The 15,801-nt window shown below is 34.3% G+C and overlaps 1 protein-coding gene across 20 annotated transcripts in view; it reads right to left on the bottom strand.

Moving 5' to 3' along the window:
* Positions 1-15,801, bottom strand: part of LOC106867912 (uncharacterized) — a 90,572-nt gene that overhangs the window by 32,537 nt on the left and 42,234 nt on the right. For all 20 annotated transcript variants that reach the window (XM_089359687.1, XM_089359689.1, XM_089359681.1 and 17 more), the window contains 4 exons: positions 11,811-11,897; positions 10,483-10,564; positions 6,262-6,431; positions 5,443-5,541 (listed from right to left, as the gene is read on the bottom strand). In XM_089359687.1, coding sequence (XP_089215813.1) covers positions 5,443-5,541; positions 6,262-6,431; positions 10,483-10,564; positions 11,811-11,897 — 438 coding nt within the window. The remainder of the gene's footprint in view (positions 1-5,442; positions 5,542-6,261; positions 6,432-10,482; positions 10,565-11,810; positions 11,898-15,801) is intronic.

Raw genomic sequence — 15,801 nt, forward strand, 5'->3', positions numbered from 1 at the left:
CGTGAATCTGTAACGGTATTATAAAAGTATGAGCCTCCATTTGCCAATGACATTGTTGTTGTTGCTGTACAATCAAGAGGTCAATATCCAAAGATTTTCAGAACTATCCTGCAAAATGAAAATTTCTATTTTGAGCCATTTTCAGGGGATGAAAATTTATATTTAGAGTAGTTTTAAATGCTGTACTTTTACATTTCTATACTCACCACCAAGTGTATTTTCAGAATATGCATATAGTTCTATAAAGTTTCAACTTAGTGTCAAGAAGTTATTCTGCTTAAAAAACAAAAAAAATTTCCACTTCATCCCATTTTTGACCACCTCATTACACAAGAACAGGCTTTTCATTAAGTAAATCCATGTGTTTTATTAAGATTTCAGACCTTACTGTAAGGTTAGAGAATCTGAGGCATTCACCAATAGTTGTTATTAAGTAACAGCTGCCTAAACTTAATTTAAAAAAAAAATAGCCCCTAAGACGTGGATTTTTGCAATTTTTGGTTGGCATTTTTTCTACATTGGCTGAGTTAAAAGAATTGATCTTTAGTACCCAAGAGACTTGGGATGGTGGGGATTAAAGGAACATACTTTGCTACGTATGGTATCAAACCTATTAATAAAAGAAATTCGATATTTCAAAAATTGCCTAAAACATCAAATGGCAATAAGATCTGACTGGTAAAAGCTATCGAGCTAAACTTTTCAGAAATCATTCCTCTCATGGATACTAACAAATGGTAAAGTTTGAAGAACCTCAAAACAGAACCTTTTCTTTTATTCTTTCACTCGTTTCAGTCATTTGACTGCAGCCATGCTGGAGCACCGACTTTAGTCGAGCAAATCAACCCCAGGACTTATTCTTTGTTAGCCTAGTACTTATTCTATCGGTCACTTTTACCGAACCACTAAGTTACGGGGATATAAACACACCAGCATTGGTTGTCAAGTGGTGTTGGGGGACAAACACACACATATATATACGACGGGCTTCTTTCAGTTTCTCTCTACCAAATCCACTCATAAGCCTTTGGTCACCCCAAGGCTATAGTAGAAAACACTTGCCCAAGATGCCATGCAGTGGGACTGAACCCAGAACCATGTGGTTGGTAAGCAAGCTTTACCACACAGCCACTTCTGTGCCTTGAATTCTGAATTTTCACTGAAATGATCCATTTATCATTCATTTCCTCACTGTCACTTCTCTGCTCATATAATAAGGAGTATCAACTCATTGACTTTGTTCATATTCAACTCCCTTTTATTTATGTCTAGACTTCACTCACTCTCTCTATCCCCAGTTCCCCACTCCCTGATCACTCATTATTGATTTCAGAATGCAGCAAAAAAAAAAGAAAAAAAAAAAAGAAAGAAAGAAAGAAAATGCATCAAGCATAATATGTGGTAGACTGGAAGATTCAATTTCCAAGTATGTAAACACCTAGGACAGGATAGAGAACATAGAGGTTTTCTAAGTATCTAATCAATGTCAGACAATAGTGAAGATGATTTACAAAATGGAACAAAGAGTGGGGATGTTCAAAATATTTCTCTTCTAAAATTATCAGATGATGGAGGCATGGCTGTGTGATTATGGTGAGGGTTATATTAAATGATGACGATGACATGATATAGCAAATTAGCTATATATATCATCATCATCATCATCATCGTCGTTTAACGTCCGCATGGGCTGGACGATTTGACTGAGGACTGGTGAAATCAGATGGCTACACCAGGCTCCAACCTGATTTGGTAGAGTTTCTACAGCTGGATGCCCTTCCTAACGCCAACCACTCAGAGAGTGTAGTGGGTGCTTTTTACGTGCCACCGGCACGAAGACTAGTCAGGTGGTATAGCTATATATACACATGCTACTACACTAAAAAAATTGAAACAGTATAGTGGATGAGCTATAGGGATAAGCTGAGAAAGCTACAGCTCTACTCCTTGGAGCGAAGGCATGACAGATACGCAATAATATACATATGGAAAATCCTAGAAGGGTTAGTACCTAACTTTGGCATTGAGTGTTATACAAGTGCCAGAACTGGCAGCCATTGCATTGTACCAAAAGGTACCATCCACTCCATCTAAATTCAGGATCAGGTACTGCAATAGTCTAGAGCTCAAATGCCCACAGCTCTTCAATGCCTGCCACAAAAATTAAGATACAGAAATAAATTTATTTCTCAAACGCGTGATAATGCTATAAATAGCGTGATCAGGATAAATTATCCATATAATGCAAAAAAAATACGTTGCTGGCCAGCCATGAGACATATATATATATATATGTATATTAGTGTGTCAGAAAGTAATTGCGTTTTTTTGCCACTATGAAATATGAATCAACCAATCATGTCAGAACCAAGGTCGAAGGGGTGGGAACTGTCTAGAAATAGCATATCATCTCTTTAATCTGGCAGTGTGTCATTCATAGTCATTTTGATAATTAACCCCATGGAAGCTAAGAACACCACATTCTCCATTGATTACTGTATGAAATTCGCATGAAAAGTACCACTACAGAAGCAATGAAAAACATTTGTGAAGTGTATCTGGATGCAGTGAAAGCTCATACATGTCGGCTGTGGTTTAAAAGATTTAAAGATGGTGATTTTGACATATCCGACAAGCCTCACTCAGGAAGATGATTCACTCTAGATGATGACTTTTTGAATGAGACTATTTTATCAGATCCATGTCAAAGCACCAAAGATTTGGTGCAAAAATATGTGTCATGTTCGACTATCCTTAAACATCTCAAGCAAATAAAGAATTTGGGTTTCACATGAGTTTACGCTTGAGAGCCAAATACAACATTCCACCATCTGCAGCAGTCTTCTAACCAGGAATGACAATCTGTCATTTCTGCAGTGCATTGTTACAGGTGATGAAAAATGGGTTTTGCATCACAACAGAAAGTGAAAAAGATAATGGTTATCATGTAATGAGAGGTCAGTGCCAACACCAAAACCAGAACTCCATCCACTAAAATCCTTGCTCTGTGTTTAGTGTAACATGAAAGGTATCATCCATTACAAGCAAATGGAACATGGAAAGACCATCAATGCAGACGTCTATTGCCAACAACTTGAGAGTGTAAATGAAGAATTATGTTGAAAGTGGCCAGCTATGGTAAATAGAAAAGGTGTTATTCTCCAGTACGACAATGCACAACCACTCTCTTCTGAAGAAACCCAAGAAAAAATAAGATCAAAAGGGTGGGAAGCTCTTCCACATCCTCCACACCCACCTGACTTAGCACCTATGGATTTCCATCTTTTCTGATCATTAGAACATTTTATAAGAGGCAAAACATTTAGAAACAGAGAGGAAGTTGAAAACAGTCTTTCAGACTTTTTTCAGGAAAAGAAATAGGTTTCTTTGAATATGGCATGAAAAAAGTTACTTTCCCATTGGGCTGCAGTTGTTGAAAATGATGGTGATTACATTCTTGATTAAAACTATTCAGATAAACATATTTTAGATTCATTTTTATATCCTTTCTGGCAAAATGCAATTACTTTCTGAACACCCTAATATATATATAAATATATATATAAATATATATATACATACACACACACACATATATATACACACACATACATATATATACACACACACATACATATATATATACACACACATACATATATATATGCACACACATACATACACACACACATATATATATATATCCATACATACACATATACGGTGGTGCACCAGCATGACCACAGCTACTTGGCTGAAACCCATAAATAAATAAATAAATATACACACACACACACACACACATACATACATAGTAGTCGTCATGATGTAAAATTCATCAACTATTTAGTTTTGTCTATTCCAATCAAAGCATTCTATTTAGTAATGGAACATACTAAAGTGGTACATAAAAGGCAGAGAAAAAAACGGGGTGAGGATAGGGTGGTGTTATCCCATAAATAGTTGTTTTAAAAAAAAACCCATCTCAATTCACAATTATTTGAGAAACACACGTTAGTATATTTTAGTTAGAAATGTAACAAAAGAGCTAATATTATCCAGAATGAGTAAAAGAATAACGATATTTAACAAAAATATATTTTGTTTGAAAAATATCCTATTAGAACTTAATTCTTTTACTAAATCTTAACTAATGTTAGGCAGTGCTCCAACATGGCCACAGTCAAATGACTGAAACAAGTAAAAGAATAAAAGAACAAGAGCACTCAGAGAGTGTAAACCTCTGCCAAGGCAACACCAATGTCCTCAGATTAGCCGGAGATGATTTTTAAAATGACAATATCTGAAATAAACTCGACTGCTTTCACAAACAAGAATACTAAAAATAAACTTGACCGCTCTGAAAAATTAAGTAAAAAATAGACGGAAAAATAATCCAGAATCCTTGTCCGGTACCTGATCGATCCCAATGGTAGTCATGGAATGTAAAAGTGGGTGTGTGGGCTGTGTTTGTAATGCCATGTGAGTGTCATCTGCAGTGGGAACAGAGGGAGTTTTCTCTATGAAGGCCTTTTTCAGTCTATCCACTGATATAGTGTCTTTACAACCATTAAGGTCTGTAGTGAAAAATGTATCCATGCATGAAAGAAAACGGAAAGGACCTGCATATGGTGCTAATGGAGGTTTAACAACATCGTTGCACACAAAAACATAAGTTCAAGAAGTAAAACTTTCTTAAAGGCAGAGCTAGAAATGAAATTGTCAAGTAGGTAAGAGGTTTTAAACAGGAGTGATATATTCAAAATTTGTAAAACTAAAAATTGTCGAGGATAAATTAAATTTATTATTGTAACTGAATATGTTAATGCTATTTAATTTCTGAACAGTTTTGCAGCCGTTTGTTTATGTAGTTTGATTTCTTTATCCATCAGTTTATACTAAGATAGAGACGCGAGTAAAATTAATAATAGAGAAATGAAAATAAAACTTTGGAAACAGCAATGCCGCCATAACTTACATGAAAACATGAGCGTGCTTTCAAGGGAGATAATCAGAGAAAGACTTGAAAGTCAACATAAGATCATAATATTTCGTGTAAAGTAAGGTAAATATAACAAACAATCCAGAATCCTTGTCTAGTACCGGATTGATCTCAAAATCTCATCAGTTTGTGCCAGTCACAAGGCCAAACATCCCTGAAAGTTTCATCTGAATCCAGACAACAGTTCTTGAGACAAACAAACAAACATGACTGAAAATAATACTTCCACTTTCACTAAAACGGAGGTTATAAAATGCAGTCATAATCGTAGCAGCTGAAACTTTCTCTAGAAAACATCAAAATTTGAATACTGTCTAGTCAATAAAAATTCAATATCAATAACTGATCTTTATTGATTCTATGACATATGTACATATTTTTATAGGCAATTCAAGATGCAAAAATTTTAATAAGAAATAAAGTAAAAGAACAGTACAAACCTGAGTCTTTATTTTCTTCCAGCTTTCATAGTAAGTACCATGCAAAACGGTAGGAAATTCGGAGGCATCAAGAATTTCTTTCAAATCAAGATTTTCCAACTAAAAAACAAAAATGAAACTAGTTATATAAATTATGTATCAAAATTTGAAAGTATACAAACTTACATATAAATAAAAGACATTAGAAAACTGAATAATTGCAACAAAATAATTTATCTTATGTCACAGCTGGCATTATTATCCTTGTCTGCTAGGATGAATGATCCAGAATTTTTTTTTTCAAATTTGGTCTAACCCTTTAGCATTCAGATTACTTTGTCAAACGTAAAGCTTATTTATTCAAATTAGTCTGAATTAATCATGCATTATCCTGTAGCTTTGAAACTTCAATGATGTATATTTTTAGACTGACATTGAAAGCTAGGTGTGAAAGGCTGAATTTGAAGATAAGGCAGGTAGAATATTTGGGCCTGATATGGATGGTTTAAATGCTAAAAAGTTAAGTCATTTCTAAATCACAACAAAATTTATTAAGTTGTACAAAGAGGAGAGAAACAATGATGCTGGAATTTAAAAAAAAATACCCACCAACACCTGTTCTCCAGTCCCCACTCATTTTTATCTACCTGCCTTGAGGATCTACCCCAACACTTCACCATCTCTATTTTTATCTCTTCCCAGTTCCACCTCAACCACACCTCTGTTATGCATTAAATCTGACAGAAAGTATGAAGTCCATTGATGGTATTGTAATTGCTCCTCCAGCAATTAAGTTGTATGAGTAAGTAGAAATTACTTGTTAGTTAGATACTGATTTACCTCAAATGTATGGCCTTGGTTTGCTCGAATAATCATACGCTGTGATTTGTCATCCATTTTCAAGTGAAACCGTTGTTTACTATCGTTTTCAACAATTTTCTCGATAACTTTTAGATTGGCACCCCGAAAAGCTGGTAGATGAAGTATTTCATTAACAGCCACAAATCCACCTAAAAAGAAGAAAGATTTAACAATGAAGCCTTGTGAGTGGATTTGGTAGACTGAAACTGAAAGAAGACAAACGTGTGTGTGTGTGTGTTGAGAGAGATTGAGATTGTCCTCCCACCAATACTGCTTGATAACTGGTTTTATTTTGTTTATGTCCCCATAACTTAGAAGTTCAGCAAGAGACCAGCATAATAAGTACTAGGTTTAAAAAAAAAAAATTAAATACTGGGGCCTACTTGATTGACTAAAACATTTCAAAGTGGTGCTCCAGCATGACTGGAATTTAATGACTGAAACAAGTAAAAGATAAAAGTCGTACTTTGTCAGAGTAGAGTTTATGTATTCTAAATATATTTGCACCTTATTTTGGAGAGGGTTAGCAAAAATATACAGATTCTTCAACAGTTTTGAAAATGTGTATTCCAGCTTCATTAATTGAGCTACTTACTCAATAATTAAGTGATTAAGTATTCCCCATCTGATGTATCTTTCGGGCAGAATCAGTATTACACATCATGTCACAAGATCTTTCCCAAGTCATATAGACACATAGGGCTGGTTTCCTGGTTTCTGTGGTGTATATACTCCCCACCTGGATGGGATGCTGGACAGTTGCAGGATTTTCGATAAACCTTGATAAACCCATTATTATAAACTATGTAAATCCTATATTAATTCTTTAAATTATAAAAATAAATTTTATCTCTTATGTGTCTTTCAAATATTAGCTTGAATTTTAAATTTTAAAATAATTTTAAAAATAATTCAAAATAGTTTCTTTAGTCCAATACATATAAAATTCTTAAACTTCACACCTTATCTATAGTTTTTAAATTCAAAATTAACACTACTTCAGGGTTTTTGTATGAACTAATTACATCTTTATTATTAACATAATAATTAAGTTAATATTGATATCTATAAGTTTTCCATACTTAGTATATGTAAAACAATACTGATACATTATTCAGACTAAAGAAAAAGCCCTGTTGACCTAATGTTAAATTTCCCCTACATTATGATAGTAGTAAAAAAACCTCAACCTAAAATTGTGTTGCCACTATGACCAGAGGAATCTTTACAACCATATCCATGTATAATGCTTACACCTTCCCTTTCCTTATAAGTGAAAGATTGATTGCCTCCTTAAACTTTAAATCACTAGATAAGAAACAAATAAAATCAGAGACAGGTAGAATTCTACCTAGAATTAATTACTAGCCTGCTAGCCTTGGCTATGTCAAGATGGTTTTTTTATGTATTCTTCTTTCCCACTTAGATTTTAAATGTTGTCACAACAGTAATATGTCTATTCTGCTGAAATTAAATTTTCAGTAAATTTTCTATATCCTTGTGCAGCTGAAGATTGCTCTGCATTTTGCATTTTAATGTAATGCTAGCATTACTTAAATAAATGGAGTAGCATGAAACGTGCGTACTGCAATAACCTTTAAAATCCGTGTTGCTTTTTTTGATTTTTGATCACCTTGTTTTTGGAATTGTTTGGATAATGCCATACTATATTCTGGTGCCTAAACATAAGTGCCACATTTAATTTTGAATCTATATATATATATATATATATATATATATCATCATGGTTTAACGTCCGCTTTCCATGCTAGCATGGGTTGGACGATTTGACTGAGGACTGGTGAAACCGGATGGCAACACCAGGCTCCAATCTAAATTTGGCAGAGTTTCTACAGCTGGATGCCCTTCCTAACGCCAACCACTCAGAGTGTAGTAGGTGCTTTTACGTGTCACCTGCACGAAGGCCAGTCAGGCGATACTGGCAACGCCCACGCTCGAAATGGTGTCTTTTATGTGCCACCCACACAAGCCAGTCCAGGGGCACTGGCAACGATCTCGCTCGAAAATCCTACGAAGGCCAGTCAGGCGGTACTGGCAACGGCCACGCTCAAAATGGTGCATCTTATGTGCCAATCGCACAAGAGCCAGTCCAGGGGCACTGGCAACGATCTTACTTGGCTTGCCGGGTCTTCTCACACACAGTATATTTCCAAAGGTCTCGGTCAGTAGTCATCGCCTTGGTGAGGCCCAATGTACGAAGGTCTTGCCTCACCACCTCAGCCCAGGTCTTCCTGGGCCTACCTCTTCCACGGGTTCCCTCAACTGTTAGGGTGTGGCACTTTTTCAGGCAGCTATCCTCATCCATTCTCACCACATGTCCATACCAGCGCAATCGTCTCTCTTGCACACCACAACTGATGCTTCTTTAGGAAAGTGGTTATACACCATTAGGTGTACACCCGCTTTCCTATATTAAATTCAAAAGAAACAATGAAACGCTGACTCTGAACTATCAACACAACAATATTTATTTGCAGAGGAAATAGGCATGGTTGCTGAGACGTTGGAATGTTGGAATGAGCTGTCCCCAGAGTTGGAATGCTGGAGAGACAGTTTGACACGACCATGCTCATGGCTGGCCGGCCGAGAAAGAGGATGAAAAGAGCGGGAACATTCTAGATGTTGAATTCCACGCATGCGCATGGAACTCTTCCTGTGTTCCTTCCGGAACTATTCCCTGCGCATGCGTGGATGAAAACGCAGTAATGGCGACTGTATTTTGGCGCCAAATGACGTCACTACAATGGCTCCCCCTCGAGTGTGGAAGCACGAAAATAGAAATTTTGGAGGGACGTCTGAGGCAAGATGGCCACTGAAACCAACCACAAGATGTGGCACAAACACACACACAAAGAAAAATCAAAGAAATGAATGTTAATACGCAGGAAGTTGTGGTCAGTGAGCAGAGCTGCAGTTGAGTGTTTGAAAAGGTACGCTTTTTCAGAACAGTGGTGCCATCAAGATTTCGCTTTCACTTGCCCCAACAGGTCTTTGCAAGCAGAGTTTAGTGTCCATGTATATATATAAACATATATATGAATATATACATATACGTATACATATATATATATATATATATACATATATATATATACATATATATACATATATATATATACATATATATATATATATACATATATATATATATACACATATATATATATATATACACACACATATATATATATATATATATATATATATATATATATATATACATATATATATATATATATATATATATATACATATATATATATACATATATATATTTATACATATATATATTTATACATATATATATTTATACATATAAATATATATATATATATATATATATAAAAACAAAAGTAAATGAGTATATGCATATATACGTACAGGTATGTGCATACCGACATCCACCTGTATGTATAGGTGCATATCTGGGTACAGGACATTGCAAACAAACGTAGACGAGAACACACGAGCCACATAGAGAACATTCTATATATTTATACATATAAATATATAATGATAATAATATCAGGGATAAAATCCAAATTTACAGGTAAAAACTCAATTAAATTTAATTTATCAAAAATTAAAAATTAAATGAAGTTTCATAGTATATAATATAACCAAAGTTCATGAATTCATCTATGAAAATCCAGTCATATATAGAAAAAATTAATAAGTAAATACACGATAAATAAGTATAATAAAATACAAAGTAAAAATCATAAAATAATATTATTAATAATTATTCATAAAATAATATTATTAATAAAATAATAATAATAATATTATTATTATTATTATTTTATGATTTTTACTTTGTATTTTATTATACTTATTTATCGTGTATGTACATATTAATTTTTTCTATATGTGACTATGGATTTTCATGGATGAATTCATGAACTTTGGTTCTTTTCTCTTAATTATATATTCATACCATCACGCACACACCAGTACTGACCAATTCCCATCCCCACATTTTCACACCTTCATACCTACATACACACATGCATATGTATGTACATACATATGTATTTATACACATGTATATATATATATATATATATATACATACACACAACCTTCAGCTCAGGGAAATATGTTGTATTTCTATAAATTCAACTATTAGTCTACTAACAAATTAGACTTTATTGTTGGTCATAAAGAATTTAAACTTACCACTATCTATATGAAGTTTCATATCTCGTGCTTTGTGCCGCAAGATTAAAGATAATTGCCTTGAAAGATATTGTTGATCTACCTGCAAATGAATAAATATATATAACCAGTAGTATTGTGTGTATCCTGCTTTCTACCCTTTTTAAAAAATAAGTAGATCATATTAATGTCTGTTCTAAGAGTCTAAAAATGTTGGCACAAGAAATGGCATCAAGCTATTTACCACAGACTTGATCCCTCTGTCATTTTATATACATTTTCCCATGGCTCTTTTACTATACACTGTTGACAATTATAGCTGTTTTTCTTTGACTTGATTTTTTTTGTCGCTTTTCTGTCCTTTCCTTTACGAATGAGGTATAGTGCACCTGAGCACTGTACACAATACACTCATCATTATTATATTCATCATCATCATCATCATCATCATCATCATCATCATCATCGTCGTTTAACGTCCGCTTTCCATGCTTGCATGGGTTGGACGATTTGACTGAGGATTGGTGAACCAGATGGCTACACCAGGCTCCAATCTGATTTGGCAGAGTTTCTACAGCTGGATGCCCTTCCTAACGCCAACCACTCAGAGAGTGTAGTGGGTGCTCTTACGTGCCACCGGCACAAAGGCCAGTCAAGAGGTACTGGCAACGGTCACGCTCGAAATGGTGTATTTTACGTGCCACCTGCACAGGAGCCAGTCTTGCTCAAGTGGTAATTATCATTACTCCTCAGTATAGTTACTGCTTTCATCTCTTATAGAGATTTATTAACTAGCTAAACTATAAAATCATTTTCTATAAAAACAATCAGAAAAAAAATAATGAAAAAGCACTCACAAAGGATACATTTAGTAAAGTCATTTGAGATACACTATGTTTAAATATGTGAGATAGTGGCTAGAATACCTTTATTACAAGTCTGTGCACCTGAGCTGACCTTGAATTGAACAAAAAAGAAGAATGCTAAGGCAGAATGACAAACGTTAAAGCAAAGGTTGTTTAATATCAAATTACTGCATCATTAGATACTTATGACTTACATTTAACCCTTTAGCATACAAATTATTCTGCCAAATGTAATGCATATTTATTCATGTTTTCAGTTAACTATGCATTATCTCATAGCTTTGGGCTTTTGATGATGTGATTGTTTATTTTTAAAATTACATTGTAGGATAAATGTAAGAGGACAGTTCTGGCCAGTTTTCACATATAGCAGCTGGAATATTTGAGATGGATATGGCTAGTTTAAACACTAATGGGTCAATGGTGGAAAACTGACTTATAAATGGCATTTCATATTGATTAATCTTAATACATGGTACTTACTTCATCCATATTTGTTCCCCTTGTATAAGACCGGTCATTTGCGTAATATTGGTTGCTGTTTTGTATATTACCTCGACTGGATGATTGCTGTAGGTAATAAATATAAGAATAAGAACAGAAATAATTAGTTTTAACAATGTATATGTGTGTGTCTGTGTACGTATGTGTGTATAAACTTTCACACACACACATATATACACATGCAAAAAAGAAATATTCATAGACACATCATTTAATATATATATATATATATATATATATATATATATATATATATATTATATGTATTTATTTTCTCTACGTTAATAATTAACTCGGACAAAATGAATTGGTTAATAGATACCAGGGTAGCAAAGATCACAAAATGACTGTGGTGTAACTCCTGTTTATGAGGTAGAAACTCCTTCCTATTTTAGGTACTTGAGTAAATATATAAATTTAGTAAATGGAATAAAACGCATATGTTAAATGAATTCTTTTATTTCCAACATATGTTTCGAAGATAACAAATTATACCTTCCATAGGAATAGGTGATGTTGATAAGGATGTAATCTTCTCATCAGGGAAATACATAGGAACCAGCTTAACCGTAAGACATTTTAACCGAATATGATAACTGTAGTCAGAGAAGATTGCTACGTAACTTATTTGAAAAAGCCGTAGGAGGTTGGAACGCAACTAGACAGTATGTTGGGCAAGAAGGAAAGAAAGGAAGGAAAAAAGGAAATTTAACGTTTAGAATTGGGAGATAAGATGATTTAAATCCGATAAAGATTGGAGAAGAATGTTTTATTTATAATGGGACCGTAAAAGGGAGTTAATCTTGTATTTATACAAGTAGTGTTGACATAAATGTGTATAATCATATATATATACATATATATACACATACACCCATACATACATATATACATTTGCATACATACATATATATATATATATATATATATATATATATACATACACACACATATATCTATATACACACATATATATACACACCTACACATACATAATTTCATACATATACATAAATGTGTACACACATGTACATAAACACAAACATACACACACACACACATATGTATACACATGGACACATACACGCATTTATATACACCCATTTGTACGTATATACACATGGTAGTTGTGTGGTGATTGATATTAAAGCAGTGCTATATGTATAGGAAAATTATGCTTATATTAATTAGTAAGATATTATATGATTGACAATTAATAAAGGTAATTGGTGGTCTATTAATCTACAGAGATAGATTATGTTGTTAATCATCATCATCGTTTAACGTCCGCTTTCCATGCTAGCATGGGTTGGACGATTTGACTGAGGACTGGTGAAACCGGATGGCAACACCAGGCTCCAGTCTGATTTGGCAGAGTTTCTACAGCTGGATGCCCTTCCTAACGCCAAGTTAGATGTAAATAAAAGGGGCAAGAAGAAGGGGTTGAAGGAGTAAGAATTACTTGTAAAGACTAAGTTAATATTATTACCAAAGTTTACTTCGGTAATCACGTTCTATATATGTTGGTGCAAAGGTTTTCCAAGAGATGAAAAAGAATGTTATATTGTTCAATAATTTATACGTCATAGAGCAGAGAGAGGAGAATATTTAAATGTTTTGGATTCATCTTACAATGAACGTAAACAAGTGAACTAGGATTGTTTTCAGAATCTTAGATGTGTCTAAGAAAGTTTAAGAGGACAAATGGAATTCGTAGATATAGAATACTGCCACTAATATAACTTGGAACATAATAAATAACTCTTATTTTTGCTGAATAAAGTGAAAGCAGTAAATGAATGATATGGATATACAAAGAAGTATGAAATCAAGTGAATAAGGTTAATTGAGCACATCGTAGGAAGTAATGTTTATGTTAAATTGAACTGAAAGATATCAAAAGCACATCTTTTGTCTGAAGCCACAAAGAGCAAAGCTTCTTCTGTAAAAGCTGAGAAATGGCACACAGCCACCAATACTGTACACAGATGAAAAGTTACTCAGTGTGCAAACGTGCCACAATCCACAAAATGATTGTATATATGCAGTAAGTAAAGAGAATATTCCTGTCTAACAAATACTATCCTTTCAATGGCAGAATCCTCCATCCATAATGGTGTGGGTGAGTGTGACCTCAAATGGCATGAAAACCCCTCTAATCTTTATTGAAGTCATCATCATCATCGTTTAACGTCCGCTTTCCATGCTAGCATGGGTTGGACGACTTGACTGAGGACTGGTGAAACCGGATGGCAACACCAGGCTCCAGTCTGATTTGGCAGAGTTTCTACAGCTGGATGCCCTTCCTAACGCCAAGTTAGATGTAAATAAAAGGGGCAAGAAGAAGGGGTTGAAGGAGTAAGAATTACTTGTAAAGACTAAGTTAATATTATTACCAAAGTTTACTTCGGTAATCACGTTCTATATATGTTGGTGCAAAGGTTTTCCAAGAGATGAAAAAGAATGTTATATTGTTCAATAATTTATACGTCATAGAGCAGAGAGAGGAGAATATTTAAATGTTTTGGATTCATCTTACAATGAACGTAAACAAGTGAACTAGGATTGTTTTCAGAATCTTAGATGTGTCTAAGAAAGTTTAAGAGGACAAATGGAATTCGTAGATATAGAATACTGCCACTAATATAACTTGGAACATAATAAATAACTCTTATTTTTGCTGAATAAAGTGAAAGCAGTAAATGAATGATATGGATATACAAAGAAGTATGAAATCAAGTGAATAAGGTTAATTGAGCACATCGTAGGAAGTAATGTTTATGTTAAATTGAACTGAAAGATATCAAAAGCACATCTTTTGTCTGAAGCCACAAAGAGCAAAGCTTCTTCTGTAAAAGCTGAGAAATGGCACACAGCCACCAATACTGTACACAGATGAAAAGTTACTCAGTGTGCAAACGTGCCACAATCCACAAAATGATTGTATATATGCAGTAAGTAAAGAGAATATTCCTGTCTAACAAATACTATCCTTTCAATGGCAGAATCCTCCATCCATAATGGTGTGGGTGAGTGTGACCTCAAATGGCATGAAAACCCCTCTAATCTTTATTGAAGTCATCATCATCATCGTTTAACGTCCGCTTTCCATGCTAGCATGGGTTGGACGACTTGACTGAGGACTGGTGAAACCGGATGGCAACACCAGGCTCCATGACATGTATATTTGGACGTATTAAAGGATAAAGTAGTCCCTTGGGTTACTGCAGCAATAGGGGATGAATATGTAACTCTCCAATAAGATGGCGCAACATCTCATACGGCTAAAAATGTCAAGAGAATTTCAAGGCATTCTGGGCACCTCTTCACGTGACTTGAATCCAATGGACTTTGGCATATGGTCTATCCTTGAGAGAAAAACCTGTGCTGATTTTCACACAAGTCTCAGAGCTCTTGAGCACCATTTGCGAAAATGCTAGGATGAAATCTCCAAAGAAACTGTTCATGCCACTTGCTCCCAAGTTGTTCCCAGACTCTGGAAGATGGTCTCTATCATCTTAATCTACATTTTCTGAGCTTCACTTGAGCATATACTACTTGAATATATATGTCTACATTTTGTCTGATCACCCTGTGAGTGTGTATATGTGTGTGTCTTTATTCACACACACACACACATACATATATGCACACACACACACACCTATACATACACGCATGCACACACACCTCCACACATCATGGACTCATATAAAACAAATATATATATGAACATTAGAGCGGTATTCGGTCTGGAAATATAATGAGAATATAGGTACAATTAATAATAAGCTTTCGCTATATCTATATTGAAAAAGACAGATATATTTATACAAAAACATGTATATATATATATATATATATATATATATACCATTTTCCCTTCACTCTCCCTATACACACACACACATCACATACATACATAAATACACACATTAAATATGCATGCATATGTATGGTACTGGGTGAC

This window comes from Octopus bimaculoides, chromosome 11 (assembly GCF_046866305.1).
Source record: "Octopus bimaculoides isolate indiv1 chromosome 11, ASM4686630v1, whole genome shotgun sequence".
NCBI lineage: Eukaryota > Metazoa > Mollusca > Cephalopoda > Octopoda > Octopodidae > Octopus > Octopus bimaculoides.